This window comes from Photinus pyralis, unplaced genomic scaffold (assembly GCF_008802855.1).
Source record: "Photinus pyralis isolate 1611_PpyrPB1 unplaced genomic scaffold, Ppyr1.3 Ppyr1.4_LG7, whole genome shotgun sequence".
Taxonomy (NCBI): Eukaryota; Metazoa; Arthropoda; class Insecta; order Coleoptera; family Lampyridae; genus Photinus; species Photinus pyralis.
Window position 1 is genome coordinate 37,805,910 of NW_022170738.1, and position 17,706 is coordinate 37,823,615.

At 36.0% G+C, this 17,706-nt stretch overlaps 1 protein-coding gene across 6 annotated transcripts in view; it reads right to left on the bottom strand.

Annotated features, from left to right (window-relative positions):
* The window catches only part of LOC116177237 (dentin sialophosphoprotein), a 234,778-nt gene that overhangs the window by 9,949 nt on the left and 207,123 nt on the right, over positions 1-17,706 (bottom strand). For 5 of the 6 annotated variants that reach the window (XM_031496152.1, XM_031496151.1, XM_031496150.1 and 2 more), the window contains one exon: positions 6,216-6,306. In XM_031496152.1, coding sequence (XP_031352012.1) covers positions 6,216-6,306 — 91 coding nt within the window. Of the gene's footprint in view, positions 1-6,215; positions 6,307-6,839; positions 6,948-17,706 lie in introns of those variants that run through there. The other variant, XM_031496156.1, reaches the window with a different exon arrangement.

Sequence of the window (17,706 nt, forward strand, 5' to 3'; positions counted from 1 at the left end):
CTGACATTTGTCAATAGTTGGATGTCTTGCACTTAAGCCGACGATAAAGAGGCAATTGCGCTTTATCTCACGTAAAAATTGAACGCCAGACGCCATCCATCATTGTCACCATTAATAAATAAAAACGTACGGGGTGCCAATACTTTTCAATTCTTAAGATCAGTTGAAAATTATTCACCGCCGCCTCAATGTTTGCCAATTGTCAATATGGACGCATATTCGAATCTTCGGCAATATGTCAACGGGCGCTGTGATAAATCGCGATTTAGACACTTTTACATCCATATGGGTTGATGATTTATTTGCAAGCTACGAACATTGAGATTTAACACGTTTCTGATCAATGTGGGCTGGGTTAATGAGTATTTGCCTTTCAGTTTTTGGCAGGTACAATAGGAAAATTAATGGTGTCAAACGCCACGATAATTCCCACAGTTTATTTTTCATAATTCAGAATTATTACGGCAGTTTTGTATTTTAGTAGGATGCCCGCGATTATAGATCAATACACACTTTCATTTATTCCTCTCCTTTCCATTTGAGCTCTAATTTATAAAATTAAAATTTTGGATTTTTGCCCCCCATAAAGTTGTAGAGTTATTAATGAATCATAAAGTTGACAGTTCCTGTATGTGAAAATATTTCGTTTTTTTAGTGCAAATTCGGTGGGTTATTTATAAATAAGCACAGAGTTGGTTTGTTTTATTTGAATTTGTATTTCAGTGTTTTTTCCCTCTGTTATATGCGAAATTTTTCTTTTTCATTTTATGACTTTTTGTAAAAAGTTCATTTTAGATAAGATGTTAGAAGGAAGGTCGTCTGCGATAAGGAGGTTTATCATCAGGTAAAATTTAATTATCGCACGTGTTCTGGTGTTAATAAGATGCATATCTTATTGAAGAATTTGGAGAAATGGAGATTTTGGCGCATTTCGTTTGGATTTGCGATTTATTTAAAAATTCATAAAGACGGAGTTTATTATATGATGGAAGTGGAGTTTCTTAAACACAGGAGACAGCTAAAAAACGATGCTGCTGCTTCAGGACGGTTGAAGAGCGTGTCCAAATGTTTGCGCGAATTTTTTTACGGACAGTCAGCCCTATTTGTTCTTTTGAAGACGCAGTTCGTGATTTTTCTACTAAATTTGCGCAGAAGCAAGTTAACCAAAGTGGCGTAAGAAGTTTAACATACGACGAGATTGAAACACCAACCCTTCACAGGAGAATGTTCTTGTTTTTTAGTGTGAAAAGTAAAAATCATAGTTTTCTTATGTAAATCGCCTGTCAAAACCTTATTAAAGAAACTTTCAGAACTCAAACTGGCCCCAATTATTCCTTTCACACTTGGAATACGAACACCCCCAATCTTTTTATTGTCACGTTTACTCGATAACTTCTTTTAGGAAAGTTTTAGAAAGTTTGGCATTTTAAGAAGGTCTTTAGGGCGCATTCGACCTACATACTGTATCTCTATTAAATCTAATAATCTTTGGAATAATCCAAAATTGCAATTTTTGTGGCAAAATCAAACTATAATGCACGAGTACTTTCAGGAAAGCATTGAATAATTACTTTTTTGCAAACCAAAGGAATGATATCACTGAAATTAAATGCAATTTTCCAATCAATGATTCTCATCAGTAAACGCAATACAAATCTGTTTCATGCAAGTTCACGGGTCGATTCCTTCAGGAATATTAAAATTAAGTACTTTGAACAAAATTCCTTATGCAAATTCCCAATCAATCTCGAATCAAACTATTTAAAATCACTTACAGTTATTGACTCCTTGAAAAATTCCGCTTCCTTTAGAAATATGGAAACAAGTCGCTTCGGTGGCACAGCTGACTTTTTACCACCCGCGTGATGAATGTAAGGTTTGGCGGCAGAAAAGTTCGTATGAATTACGAATCCTACTCCTGTATTTTTAAAACGTCTGGGAAGGACCTAAATATCAAAAACGTTTTAATTTGTTTAAACGTGTCGAAGGTATAAGCGTACGAGGGAATTTCAGTAGTCCCTATCCGACATGGTCGGTTAGATAAATTGAAAACGGACTATGAAAAGGAATCTTTTTACTTTTGCACTTTTGCCAATTATAATCGTTATTATTTCCATCCGTAAATTCATATTACGCAACCGTATCATTTACCATCTTTTTACAGATCTTTAATTTTAAAAAATGCGCAAAAAAAGTAAAAATAGTTTGCTACAATACTTCACCGCATCGTGATCTGACCGATAATGTGCGTCGACCTTAAATGATCTGAGAATCCTTAATAAAAAATTACAACAACTTACAGTGATTGACGTGGGTAATATTTTCTTCTGTTAAAAATGTATCCCTCCTTGGAAAACGCCGCATTCTTTTAGAAATATGGAAACATGGTACAGAATCTGTGATGAATGCAAAACTTTAATGGAAAAAAATGTCCTTTCGTATTGCGAAAGAACGTAATACTCCAGATTATAATTTTAATTAGCGTACCCAAATTGGTACGTGCTCTCTCGCGAAAATCAGTTTAGAATTATCACGATTATGCGAAAATAAAATTCTCATACCCCAGTAATGCGTATGAAAGTCTAACTTCGACTGCGGTCTCTCAATAACGTTTTATCTGGAAAATGCCAACTTTTATCGAAAATGTACACGTTGTTATAGTTCTTATTTCCATACTTTCGTTCACGTTCGCTATGAAGCGGTATATGTGTAAATTTTCCTATGTTGAAGAAAATCCGAAAGTGGGATGAAAGTTTCTGGTAGTTGATTTAGGGTTTACGAACTTGTGTTCCTGAAACGAGAAGACTGCTTCGTCAAAGCGTAACCATTGATTTTAATACATAAAAGTTTGCTGTTCAAAATCTCGCTACTAAAATTATTATTTAACGACCAGAAAGCTATTGTCCACCAGTTAATAATATCATTCGGTATAACTGCAGCGTCATGAATAATAATGTAATCGTCCAATTAATAAAAACTAATGTAGCAATCTAGACGTTCCATTATGAATACGGATCGTTAAATTTGCTGTTGATTTAGCTTTCATTATAAAGTAAGAAATGGAAATGAGAAAATAGTTTGATTTAAATTCAAGAGTTGACGAAACAAAACGGTCGAGGAAGTAATTTGGAAACTTTACCCAATCAGACCTTTTTTTTTTCGCGAACTTTTCGAGCATTTCCTTGTTGCAATTAACTAACGTTATGTTACGAAATTATGTAATTCCGTTAGAAGTTAATAATTACTTTCCAAAGTTATCCTTTTACGGAACGTATCGGTGAAATTTAGTTTTCCCCTTGTCATTGTAGAGGAAATAACGCCCGCTCGCTTGTTGTCAGGCTGCTTGAATGATTATTTTGAAAATGTGTATCCATTGTAACGTGTCCGTATTTGATTGCGTAGAGTGACCCTATTGTTGAAAGAATGAAAAGCTTCGGTATTGAAAATTATGTAGCATTGTGTATGTTTGGGGTGTAAAGTTTAACTAAGTTTAATAAGGGGATCTGTTGGAAATGATGATGGCGTTTTACTTCTTAAGTTAAGCGCGCGTTTATATAATAAGTACTCTTTATGACGATCTAGAGCTCGAAATGTAATAATTACTTTTATCTTATTCTTATAGATATTGAGGTTTAATAGGGAAGGTAAGGGGAATGTACTAAGTTTATGTTTAAAAGTATTGTAAAAGCCGTTTTGGTTTTTCTACTGCACAAAAACAATTTCATCTTAATAAATCTCAGCATGTAAGCCAAAATTAATTATTAATTAATTATTTTAATTATTAATTAAATTATTAATTAAATTAATTTTAAGGAAATGCGTATCTGGTGCTTGACCTTAAAAAATGTGCGTTTGGAATAAGTGCGGAATTCTTAGGTTCCCGTCTCCTGTAGCAAAATTAAAATATCCTTCCGAAAATTCCCCCAAAAAATTCTCCTCCATATTATTGTGTAAACTAGGTCATGCAGACGTTACTTTGGGCTTAGCGCCAGCAGTAGGTAGTAGTGGAGCATCCTGTATGCGGTATAATTACAGTTTTTAAATGCAAATCTGGTGTTTTTTACGAATAAATACAAAGAGTTTTCATGTCGGATTTTTCTATTCAGGTAAAAAATTCTTTAGTCGATGACGATTGGGATTCTGAATGGTGGGGGGGTATCGCGGTCTCCCTGTGTGAAAAGATGTCTCTATCGACAGCGTTCTGTGGTAGGTTTTTACATTGGTTGCCTGTTGGTTACAATGGAAACATTTTAACTGTAAATTCAGACTGTACGTAAACTTGTCGACGGAAAGTAAGGCGGTATGGGTTATCCTGGATGAATGTTATTCCTAGATAAGTCCCATTTTTTGTTTCAGTTGATTTCTTTTCGAAAACCCAACTTTTCATTAAAAATTGGCATTGTCAAGTGGCCATTTGTGTAATTTTGTACAAAAAAAGCTAACAGCTTGGCACGTTGCGGAGACACATAAATATATGAAAACGCCCCGAGGCAACTAGAATTAAGTGTATTATCTTTTGTAAATATACGCAATTAAAATTGTTTAATTACGACCCGCACTTGAATAAAAAAAGTAAATTAACATCATAATTAAAAACGTGGCGCTAGCCAAATTTACTGCTTATATTTGGAATAATTTTGTAATTAAAATTTTCCCTGAAAATGGGAGGTTTTACATTGTACGCGAAAACCTTTATAAATCCTAAGCACGACGAAAGTGTATATAATTACCAAACGAAATATATAAAATCTATTTCGTATAACAGCATTATTCGCTTTGAACTTGGTTGCCGACCGGACCCTATTCACAGTATTTTGAGGGGGGTTCGTTTACTGGAGGTCCTGCGGTTGCATGCAAACAAGGGGGAGAGATCCCGACATCTTTTTATGAATTCGCTGCTTCTGGCAACCCCCTCGGGTTATCCCTAATACGTACCTTGTTCGCACTAACTTGCTTTACCCTGCTTAATTTGACTTCTTGAAAGAGACGGGTCGTTCTTTGCATACTTCCCATTTCTTGTAATGATAATGAAGGATCGTTTCCAGAAAGAAAAATATCAAAGACAAAGACTGTAAACTTCCAATTAAGGTGCGGGAGACTTACTGTAAATAATTAAAAATTGGCTTCATTTTTGCAAGGCGTCCTTGAATAGGAGTAGGTATCTATTAAGCTTATAATGGCAGTTCGTTAATGGTGGGGTATTAAAACTCTATTGCGCACTATTTAGAATGGGGGGACAGCTTGCAAGGGTGGTCTGATGGGTGGTCATTACAGGATGCACGGCTGGAATGAGTTGCCAACTACACGACGTGGGGGTTTAATAAAACTTGCACCATTCATGAACGCGGCTTGTGTTTATGATGGAAAATTAGAGTTTTCCCGGGTGTTAATATGTACTTGATTTATGGCTTGTTTGGTTTTGACGCGGATATACTGGACTGGCTGTGAAGGGTTGGAAAATTCGTTTTTCCAATGTCTTCAACTAATCGTAGATTCCCCGGCTCGAATTCAAAGAACGAGCATTTCGTACCAAACGATGCGTGTAAAATTGCATTATTACACTGATATCTGACGAAAGTATGAATCCGGGAATGTGACAGGAAAAAAACGACCGTATGAAAAATACCGTATATCATTTTTCAGGCAACGCAGTTATTCTCATTGGACAGCTACAAAGCAGAGAGGGTAGAAATGAGGGGGCGCATACCTATTAGAAGTAACGAGGGATTTACTTCAAATTTGTTACGTTGTATCGCACTAATTTGCCAAATACCTTTTAGCCCCAGATCTACCTAGAAACCAAATTTTCGTTACCCTACCAAAGAGCAGATGGTAGGATTCTCAAAATTATTTACGGGCAGATTAATTGTAGCGACGTTAATGAAAAGCGAATTCATTTCAATTAATTTTAAGTAACGTCTTCAAAAAATACGCTCGCATTTAAGGGGGGTTTGAATAATTTTGAAAAAGTTGCTTCTGCGGAAGGGCGAAAAGGAGAGTGCCGTGATTTTAAATAATTAATTAAGTTTACTAATCCTCAGTGAATGGAGGAGACCCCAGTTTTAATCTTCGGCCCTATTTAAGTTAAATTATTTAAGTGAAAGCCTTTAAGCGCGAGCTATTGCTAAAATATACAAAAATAATTGAAAGAAAATATTTCTACTACTTAAATGGAACTTAAGATCCTATTTAAAATTCAATAAATTCTTTCCTACCTCGAACGCAACAGTTAATGCAGCTTTTTCTTGACGGAGTTGCTCAGCTCTACTCTTGTAAACGAGCATAGATCGGACTGTTTCTTCCATCCTGCAATGAGAAGGAGAAAAAATTAGACAAAAATTCGCAACTTGTTGATTAAAACGAATATTCACTGGTTTTAACTCTTGTTTTTTAAGTAACATCACATACTCTGTCCTGAATAGTAATAGCAAACCACTAGGGCGATTGACAAAATCGCGTTATAAAAAATATGTTTTAAAGAAATATAGACAACACAGACAAACAGACAGAAAGTCCAAAATTTAAAGAGTTAGTCCCTTGACTATTGTCTACCTATTACTGAAATCAGAATTACAAAAAACGGTTCACGAGTTATTAATGTACACGGACGGACGGACAGAGAGTCCAATTGACGAGTATTGATCAAAATTCGAAACCGTTTGTGAGTTATCATGTATACAGACGGACGGACAGAAGGTGTAAATGACCTAAATTTAATCAGTTAGTTCCTTAACCATTGTCTACTTATTACTGAAATCAGAATTAGAAAATTTAAAACCGTTCGCGAGTTATTATGTACACAGACGGACGGACAAAAAGGCCAATTGACGAGTACTGACCAAAATCATGGGTGGGTGGCTCGTTAATATTCACGACGACAAAATTCTTAGTTTTCCACAAGTTCCCACCCTACACTGAATGCAGAAAAACCACAGCGTTCTCGGTGCTGCGAGTAAGGTCCTGGAACCCTGGAATTTAGGCGGACATTAAAAAAGAATACTGTACAATCAATTTGACACTAATATTAGATGTTTTTATCTGATCCAGGGGGTGCCGTTGCTATTCCAGGAGTAGGAATCACAAGGAATCGGAATGATTCGAACAGACGGAAAACGTTTAAGAATCTGATCGATCAAAAGAAACTAAAGAATCTGGAAAATTTCCAGAATCGAAAGAGGAAACGGAAAAACCCAAAAAATTTGAACCATTCACACTCATGTTCGCGTGAAAAGTTATACAGCCAATTGTGCATCTGCATGAGATAGTCTTAAGCAGGTCTGGGGGTGCAGTGTCTCTACTCATCCTCTTTTCCAACTTTTGTAGACTAGCCCCACTCCATGACCTGGTCATCAGGAAGTGGAAATGTGCTGCGCCAGTGGTCGGAGGTAATTTAGCCAGATTGAGTTTGGTGGTAATTGTCTTCAATTTGCTATAGCGAAGGGATCTCAACGACTGTCCCCTACTGCCACCATACAGGAAGATCAAGATTTTCTCCCCTGATGCTGAAATTTCTTGGAGACTGACAGCAGGGTGTTCGAACCTCTTCGCCTGCGCCCACACTTAAAAAGTTGGCAAAATTATTCTTTCCAAATCCAATAGAGGAAGTTGATTGTCACGTTGCTGTACTTCTCCATTTCTTCAGCAATATTCTGGCACTAGGTCATCCCAAGAATCCGATTAATCCTCCCCTTGTTTTCATATCCTTCATCTGTTCAATAGTCGTATCGGTCCAAATACCGGAACAGAACTTTTGTGATCTTCGCGCAGTGAAATGACCCTGCGTAGTGAACTTCTGAAACTCATCCGGGTCCAATTTGTCCTTCAGACACAGCATTTCTAGCAGATTTTGCATAAAACCAGTGGCCTGCAGCATGAAAAAAGGGAACATTTTCTAGACACTGTTCAGATGAAGTTGAAAATCGCCCACTCTCTGCTTGAATGTACTGCATCCAGTTGGTCTGAAGAGGCCTGGTGAGTTAACAAGTGGGCCCGCACAGCTAGTGTCCACTCATCATTTTGATGAAGCTATTCTGAGCATAAATAGTGGCTCACTGTATTGCAAAAATCAATCGCAACTAGTAATTAGCACAGACAAGTGGAGTAATCATGGTACTCCAAAAATTTTTTTTCATTACATTTAATTTGGTCATTTAAAACGTTGTGCTATGGTCAATCATCTAACACAAACTTGTTTATCAATTAATACCAACTAAATGGTTATTTACAGTTCTACTACAGCATATTGCACCTAATAATAAGAGACAAAGATAGACTTGTTACATTCATTTTCTTGTGTGACTTTAGCGGGCTGAAACAAAAATCGACCCACATAATCTTTAATAGAAAATTGTAGCTTAATCGCTGGCAGCAAAAATATATTTTTTTGGGTTTAGTTAAATTTCTACGACGGAAAACTCTTTGCATCAAAGGTTTCATTGTTCAAACAACTGTAAAGACATTCAAGCTTCCAGCGCGCTTTATAATAAATTAGTTTCTTACCTGAAACTTTAATGAAAACGAAAAAAAAGTCGAGTGTTATTACACAGCGGCATTAAATGAATTCGTAGATAAAATACTGTAGGCACGTCTCATTGCCCTTCACATAAGTCAAGTGGTACAGATGAAACCGAGGGCCCTTCAGATGCCCTTCGTCAGCCACTTTCCTTTGATGCCACTTCATGTCATCCACCTTCTACTGCGTTATCGTTTACAACGGAATAAGTCTTGAGGATCGCGAAAATGGCAAGGGGGGTAGGTATTATTAGAAATCCTGAGGAATTTTTCGCTTTCAAGTTTATTACTGAAGCGTCCTCCCCCTGGATGGTTTCGCTTTGTGCGTTAAGACAAAAAAATTAAATGCGACGAGACAAATGAACTTATACCGTGCGAGGTGAAGACAGTTCGTCTTTTGCCAAATGAGCATGTTGCTACAGCAACCTTTGGTGCTACTGCCTGAAGGTAGGTATAATTAGCGGGTACTTTTTGCTAATTACACGCTTTATTTGCTAACATTAAATATAATTGTTGAGCATAGATTTCCATCACAAGATCGCGCTTTGAGTTAAATAAATATAAAGTGAACAGTATGAAATTTTCTCTTAAAATCAGGAAAGGCCCTAACAGATTTCATAATTTCACCTTTGCTATTTTAAACTCAGAAAACAACCAATGCGACTATCAAAAGAGCATACGCAGTTTTTTTAGGTCTCTGGTAAGCCTTCTGAAAATTCAAAATACTCTACGAGTACTGAAAATACTTTCTAAAGTTTCACAGTTATTTCTAGAGCTCTCTATACCATTTCCAGAGGTCCATTCAATGCGTTCCAGATCCTTTCGCCATTTGCAAAGAACTAAGTTCACAAACCCCTTTCAAAATTGTAGGCCAATTCCTCTACCATCGCAGGGAAGGATTTAAAACGCTTTGAAAAGAGGCATTTCAAACGCTCCGGAAAGCACTAAAAGACTTTCCAAATTCATTCAAACTGGGGTATATTTTTGGAGTTTGAAGTTTTCTTGAATTCGTTTTGTTGGGGTGAATAGCACAAAAGGAACCGTTTTCTTTGATACACGGCAAGAAAAACCTAGAACATGTAGTTATGTTCCTAGTCACTTTAAAGATCGTCTGCTGCCACACGATATCACGACTGTACAGTAAACTGTGACAAAGCTCAAGTAAGTAATAGCGAGAGGGAAACTTTGAATTTCTACTGCACACCCCTTTGAATTAATTTGAATTTACGTGAATTAATTTTAATTAACGTGAAATAATTTGAATTACTGTGAATTAATTTGAATTAACGTAAAATAATTTAAATTTACGTGAATTAATTTGAATTAGTGTGCATTAATTTGAATTTACGTGAATTAACATGAAATAACATCAATTTAAGTGAATTATTTTGAATTAACGCGAATTCATTTGAATTTGAATTTTTGGTATACACCAAAAGTAGTACTTCTTTCACCCTAGCATCAGTATATCACCCTAGAGATTCTATCACTAATGAGATGGCAGAACTCATAGAACATTGTGAGAAAAACATATGGGGAAGCACTAACGTCAACCAATCATTACTTGAATTATATGATAAGTAACGGGTGATCAAATACGAAGTACTTTTTCCAATAGGGATTTTAAAACACTTTAATCAAGATAGCTGTCATGTGCATATGTGTTTTTTGTTCATTATTAGTTGACATTTCACCATGAACAGAATTTCCAAAATCAGTGTTTAGTAAGAAATGTTTTTGGTGCTCTTCGGCCATTTTATGGTGGTCATAATCGTCCAACTGAACGCATAATGAAAAAATCGTTGCCAAAAATTCAAGATATTGATGTAGCCGACTTATGGTTTCAACAAGATGGTGCGACGTGCCATACAGCACACGAAACCATCGATTTATTGAAAGAAACTTTTGTTGAGAACATCATATCAAGAAATAGAGCAGTGAATTGGCCACCAAGATCCTGTGATCAAACGCCGTCTAAAATCACTTGTTTATGCCGATAAACCACAAACTATTCCTGCATTAGAAGCCAACATAATACGTGTAATTAATGAAATTTCGGCCTAAATGCTCGAAAGAGCGCTTGAAAACTGGACCCATAAAATGGACCATCTACGAGTCAGTGACGATCAACATTTAACAACAAATTATTTTTAAACATTAAATGTCATGTACCGAACTTACGTATCAAATACAATTTTTGATTATTAAATTGAATTTAATGCGTTTTATTTCAAAAAAACTTTCGAAAGCTCTTATTTGATCACCCTTTACTAATGTAGAGATTCTCAATCCGGGCAGTGAACCCACGTTGATAACTACCCGAAGCCAGACTGTGATTTATCTCAGTCTGGCATCACCGAGTATCTCTGACCACATAACGAATTGGCAAGTCACTCCAGAAGCGACTATGATCATAAAATAATTTATTTGAAATTAACTGCAAGGGAGCCGCCCAAAAGGGTTATGGGAACTTCAGGGTAACATACAAAGATCACATTGGAGAAAAACTTAGAGAGCACCCTTTTGGGAGACGCCTCTTGGGTCCTGCCAACGTAGATCTTCTTACCAACTCCATTGTGAAGTCATTTGAACATGCATGTCCTCTGAGGACTGTCAAGACGCGCTATAACAATCTCTGGGGTGCAGGGCGCTCGAAAATCAGAAAACTCAATTGGGAAAACTGTTCAATAAGGCAAAGAAGAGCAAAGCTATAGTCTATAACAGCGATTCTCAACCTTTTTGTAATCGCGACCCCCTATTTACTGGGTCTGATGACCAGGGGCGGACTGGCACGGGGGGGGGGTGGCGATGCCACCTGGCCTGTAGATCATAATGGCCCGTTGGAAATTTATAAGTATGTGCTGTATTTAGTTTCTTGCACTATTAATAAATTATTAACACGTTTCTCTAATTGGGGTTGATGTTAGGTTGTTAAAAAATTCTGTTTTAATTGAAGTGTTTTACAATGAATTTATCATTTTTTGGCGTAGCATGAAAGTGCTGAAATACAATGATAGGCGACGCACCTCGTGTGGATTGTATATTTTGTTACTTTTAATTATCAGCTGCAATTTAAAAAAACTGTATGGTAATTGATTTTCGAGAAAGGAGTACTTTAAAATGTTTTTGTGGTGCACCTCAGAGCTACCCCCCCCCCCCCCACCTTCATTACTACACTAATACTTTAATGGCTTAATGACCCGTAAGTACCCAGTCCCTGTGTATAACCTTCCTTTTTTACTAAAATTCGACTACAACAAAATTTCTCGGGAAAACACTTTTTCTTATTAATTTTGGTGCGTAGAATCCAAAACAATTCGTACTTTTTCGATCAGGCTTCTCAATCAAAAGTTATAGACTAGAAACCAATTTCGAAAAAAAATTCAAAGGGCTGTAACTTTTGAACTAGTAGTCCAATCTTGGAACTGTTTGAAATTATGGGTTCTACAGGCCACATTCTATAAGAAAATTTTGATGATAGGCGACGCACCTCGTGTGGATTGTATATTTTGTTACTTTTAATTATCAGCTGTAATTTTAAAAAAACTGTATGGTAATTTATTTTCGAGAAAGGAGTACTTTAAAATGTTTTTGTGGTGCACCTCAGAGCACCCCCCCCCCATCATTACCACACTAATACTTTAATGGCCCGTAACCTATGCAATTCCACCTGGCCCGCAGTTACCCAGTCCGCCCCTGCTGACGACCGCGACCCCCTAGTGCTTAATCCTATTGTTAATGCCACTGAGGAACCCAGTTAAATGCACTAAACGCTAAGCTAAATATTTTTTATTTATTGTTAGCGAGTTGAATACATACAACAGGTATGTAATGCCCTTATACGGGGTGTCCATTTTAAAACTATGCAGTCGGCCATATTTTCCAAACTAAAGAAGATATTGAAAATCGCGCAAAACCGTTTCGGGGGTATCGAGGGTGGAACAGAATGACGTTACGAGTGACAACCCCCACCCCCTTAACTACCCAGCCCATCATTTTTTAATTGAATCCTTTTAAAAAATGAGGTTAGGTCCGATAATTTCATTACCCAACCCCATATACTTAAAAGATTGTATGCCAGTTTTGTTTTCAACATCGAGTTTATCTCAAAATGTTTTCAAAATGTTATATGCTCAAAAAGAAGCTTTTAAAAAACGTACAACTACAGCTGCAACAGTTGCAGTGTTTGGTTGTTCGACTGCTGTGAATGATCTTCATTTTCAACAGTGACGCGAATCAAAAAGCTAAAAAAGTTTTCGATGTCTCACAAAGGAATGGCTGATTTGATCTTTTCAGCCTTTCAAATTAAATGCACTGAAACCTTGAAAGATGGAGTGCTGGAACGTAAGGTAATGAGAAAGCCAATAAGTTAGCCTGTCTCAAAACAGGTGTTTTATGGTCCAGAGACGACTTTTCTTCTTACAGTTGCAATTGGGATGTCCAGCCTGCTCGTAATCCAGAGAATCATTGAAGTGATACGAAGAATTTTGAAGAGCTGTCCATGGAGTGTCAAATGATCGAGAATTAAAGAACTATTTATGGACTGCGGACGGTTAACTTTCGAATTTGAAGAGATTTTATGGGGAAAGTAACAAACTTTAATTCTTCTGGTACAAAGAAATCAGTTGTACTTTTCACCCTATTGCATCTACATATATTTACCAATACAACATGTGTTCACGTCTAAGTAAATAGCGTTTTGTGTCTACGGGGGTTAAGCTGAATTGTAAAGTTACAAGCAGTTGCCAAAGCTCTAAACAAACACTCACTAAGATCTTAATATTCATGTCGGTTATCCCATCTGGTATATCTTAGTGGCGCGTACGAGTAAACGACATCGGAAACAAAGCAATTTTGTTTCGCACCTCCTCTTAATAAACAGGGGGGTGCTTCGAAGCAAGGTCTCCTCTAATGCACTTATCTTATTCCGGGCCAGATGCGAGTTATGTCAATTTACGCACCCTCTGGTTTATTATTCATCGCTTCTGATGTCGAATATTAGCAGTGGCGGCTCGTTACGCGCGAGATTACTCTGTTTGTTACGATAAACGTTAAACGCCGTAGATTACGGTCGTAACTTTCAGCGGCAGAGGCTCTTAAAATTTCATAAATCCAATAAACTCCTAATTTTCGTTGACGTACCTGGCTCCGGGAGATAAAAAAATAAATATGGGCACCCACCTGCACGGCCGTTATAATATTATTTACAATCTAGATGAAGTTAATAAAACAACCCGCTTTTCAAAAGTAAATGCTCACCCCAACTTAAGCTCTTTCTTTGCAGAGAAAACGAAAAAAAAAACAAATATTTGTCCTTTGTATATTTTAGCTTCCCTTATCTTATTAAGCGACTACGCTCGCCTTTGGAACCTTTACATTAAATTTATTTGCTTTTCTTATATGTCAATATCGCCTTCCAAGTTGCCTTTGTGTATTTATATCAAAAGAAACTTCAATGGTGGTAGGCGAAATTCTTGGACTAACTGCCGATCCCTTTTAGCGGCGATGTAATTAAATTATTCAACTACCCCTAATATTTGTTAATAATTTATTTTGCGATTTGCCTCGAAACACGGCCACACACCGGATATGGCTGATAAATTGTGTTAGAAGCTAAATGCTCTTGATGCCCCCTAAACTAATATCTGTATTACGGTATCTAGGAAAATTGTAGGTCATCATTCAGAAAAACGCATGAAAGCGGATGTACAGACATTTTTAGCGAATAAACCATTCTCATGATACACTTCAGCAAGTGGATGCTTACCATAAAATATAAACTGAAGTAAATTGCAATTATTAAGACTCCAAACAAAGTACGAAAACCACCCATCATTGTAGTATAACTAACTTCGCCTTAGGTTCGCTATTGTTCTCGTTAAAAATCAGTTAATGGCAAATTAGTATATTCAATGAAGCTTTTATAAAATTTGCCCAAGGGTTATACGTGAATTTATATACAGTCTAAAAATAAATATGTTAAGATTCACAAAAGGTTAAATCTATGTGACACTTTTTGGGAAGAATTTGCTAGAGCGGAGAAAGAAAAATCTCTAAAACGCAGCAAAGCAGCAATTTTAAAACAAAACCAACAAAAAATTTATTTACGAACGCCAAAATTGCATAACTAACGATAGCATGTACGGAACACATGCTGGAAGAATTAACTTAAAACATTCTTGGGAAGCTAGCGACTCGTACAGAATAAAGGCTGAATTTTGTTTAAAATCTCGTACAAAACACCACGAACGTTAAAGTGAAATGTACAAACTTTAAATTGTACAGGGAAATAGTGCATGCCAACAAGAATGGATTTAATTTATGAAAGCAATTGAAGGGTTGGTGACATAATTTTTAAAAGAAGTGTTACTACACAAGCTCCGGCAGGCAATATAGGATTTATAAGCGAAATAATTCTGGGAAAGTGTTTTCAATCTTTTTATTTGCATGTAAAAAGAGTGTCCTAAAGTTTGTACCAATTTTCATCTTGTGCTGAATGAGGGGTGACCCAAAGACTTCGAAATTGATTAACTTTGTCAATTTTCCATTAATAACGCGTAAATGATACATTTCTACGAAGTCTACTCTTTTATCAATTTAAGAAGATAAAATTATGCGCCAAATGAAATTGCACTAAATCGTTCGGAAGATCTGCGCGATCAAATAACGAAGACTTTAGGTGCATACACTACTTTAATGGAGATTCCATAGATTTAAAACAACAAACGCACGTTGCGATGTAAATATTTAATTAATACGTACAGAACTGCGGTACTAATGGTCCCTGGTTCGAATCCGGGTTCGGGCATGTATATTTTTAAATGTATAGTAGTATAATGGGTTGGGTTGGTAGAGCTATCTTGGCTGAAGCCCTTCCCACTTAAAAATAAACTCCAAAAATGAATAAACATATAAGTGATGATGATATAAAATTAGTAGAACAAATTGCCAGAGATAATATTCCAAGAATCTTTAAAAAAATACTTGAGGGATTTTAAAGCTGTCTCGAGTTAAACGAAGAATAGACGGACAGACGGACAAAACCATCACGTACGGGGAATTTTTGTTCTTTCGAAAAATTCCCTTTAAAAAGGATTGTTTATGTGCAGATGTAACTTTCTCACTTGTGTACCACTGTTTTCTGAAATTTTAACTGAAGATGCTTTTTACAAAACAAATTGTCAACTTTTTTATTTGTACACGGATTTTTCGAAAATTTTAATAGAAAGTGGTACTTCTAAAACTAAATTGAGCGCATATACCATATATAGTTAATTAATTTCAATTGCAGGGGGTAATCTACTCTTCAAAATAAGAAAAAAAAATTCGTTAAGCTGCTTGTGAGCAAGAGGCACTTCCAAATTTGTTTTTTCTATTTTAATAGCCCTTATGGACATTTAATGCCTTAACGAGTATACAAACATAAAATAATTTTTAATTTCTGATCTAATGACACCAATACCAAGTCTGTAAGTGGTGTAGTTCCGAAGCCTTTGCGACTCAGACAGACTTCAAGAGCGAAAAAATGCACTTTTTATTTTTTGATAGTGAAAGTGCACTAAAAATGCAAATTTATGCATAGTCTAAAGGGCGTCGTTTTCGTTATACAGGGTGGCAAAGAAAATCCATGCAGACTCCGACCAACTATTTTGTTACTTAAATGTAAATTTTCAAAAAATTACAGTTTAAAAGGAAAAGTAAATTTTTAGAGGGTGCAATGGTCTTTGTTTAAACTTCCCTCCGTTTAACAAAGTATTGGAATTACTACAAAATTTTCTAACTTTTTTCACCTCGCCAGCAAAAAAACTACCCTGAGTGGTATTGAAAGTCATTTAATTTCCAAATGGTGTCCACATGCACCTTGCATTAGTACAATGAATTTTTACACCTTTTAATTTAGTCTCCATTGATTGCCCACAACACAATACATAGACGAGGGACCCATGAAAAAAATGGGATCACCGCTCTTTGTTCAATCTCGGTGCACATTTGCAACGGAGCGGGTGTGTTTGTCACAGCAACAACGAAACTGACGCCAACAAGGTTACAGGCCATTCAGGAGACCACTAAAGTACAGTGTGACAAACCTACAGACGTACATAGAAGAAATACGGATAATTTTTGACTCACATACGTGTTATATTTTATAAGACAAATCAATGGACTCTCGAATTTGACTGATTAACTAACTTTCTTAACTTCTAGATACAGCGTGATCAGATGTTATCTTTCAACAAAAATGCATAATTATGGAACACTCGCCCATAAAAAATTCTTTTGGTAATGGGTATTACTTCAAAAGAAATTTTTCTTTGATTATAGTGGCTCGATTTCGTTGTTGGAAATTTATTTCAAAAGCTTCAATTAATCTGCATTAACTCCGTTTAATGAACTTTGTTACTTTGTAGTATAATTGGAGAAAGCATACACAAAAAGATTTCAAGACGTCTTCCGCAATGAGACCGATTGAACTCAGTTTATTGCTGAAACTATCTACAGTTTTAGTTACAAATTCTCCACTTTAGACGATTTAAGTAGACGCATCCCGCGACTTTTTTTTCAGTCGGTACAATTATTTAGGTTTGCAATTTTACACTTCAGAATTTTAAGTTTCCTCTGTGATTTATATGTAATGGTGATATTTTGAGTATATTAACGAAACTTCCCCGTTTAATAAGCCTGGACACAGTGTAAAGGAAAGTTATTTAAATTAATTATTGCTTAAAATAAAATAGATTATTAGTCAATAAAATTTAAGATCACTGTACAGCACATACCTAAAGATTAAAAAATAAACGCCCAATTAATACAAAAATTAAAGTACATATACAAAGACACATTGAATGAGTTATAACGTTGGGTGCAAATGAGACCATTAATATTGTTAATATTTTTCTGAGGCGCAAGTGAGTCGAAAATAGCGCAAATAGGTAAATTAAAGAAAAACCTCATTGAAAACCCCTGCGTAAAATTGACACATATTTCGTTGACTTCAATGATCCAGATAAATTCTTATTATCACGACCAAAATTTGTTTGAGAAGACACTTCAGAACCTTGAAATCGTTTCATCGACAAAATCAAATCCAACATAATGCGCCCGTTACGAGGACAATTGCATGGGTACTTAGAGATTACTAAAAATATATAATACAAAAATGAAACTATTTTGTGTACCACAAAAGTTACGACCCTA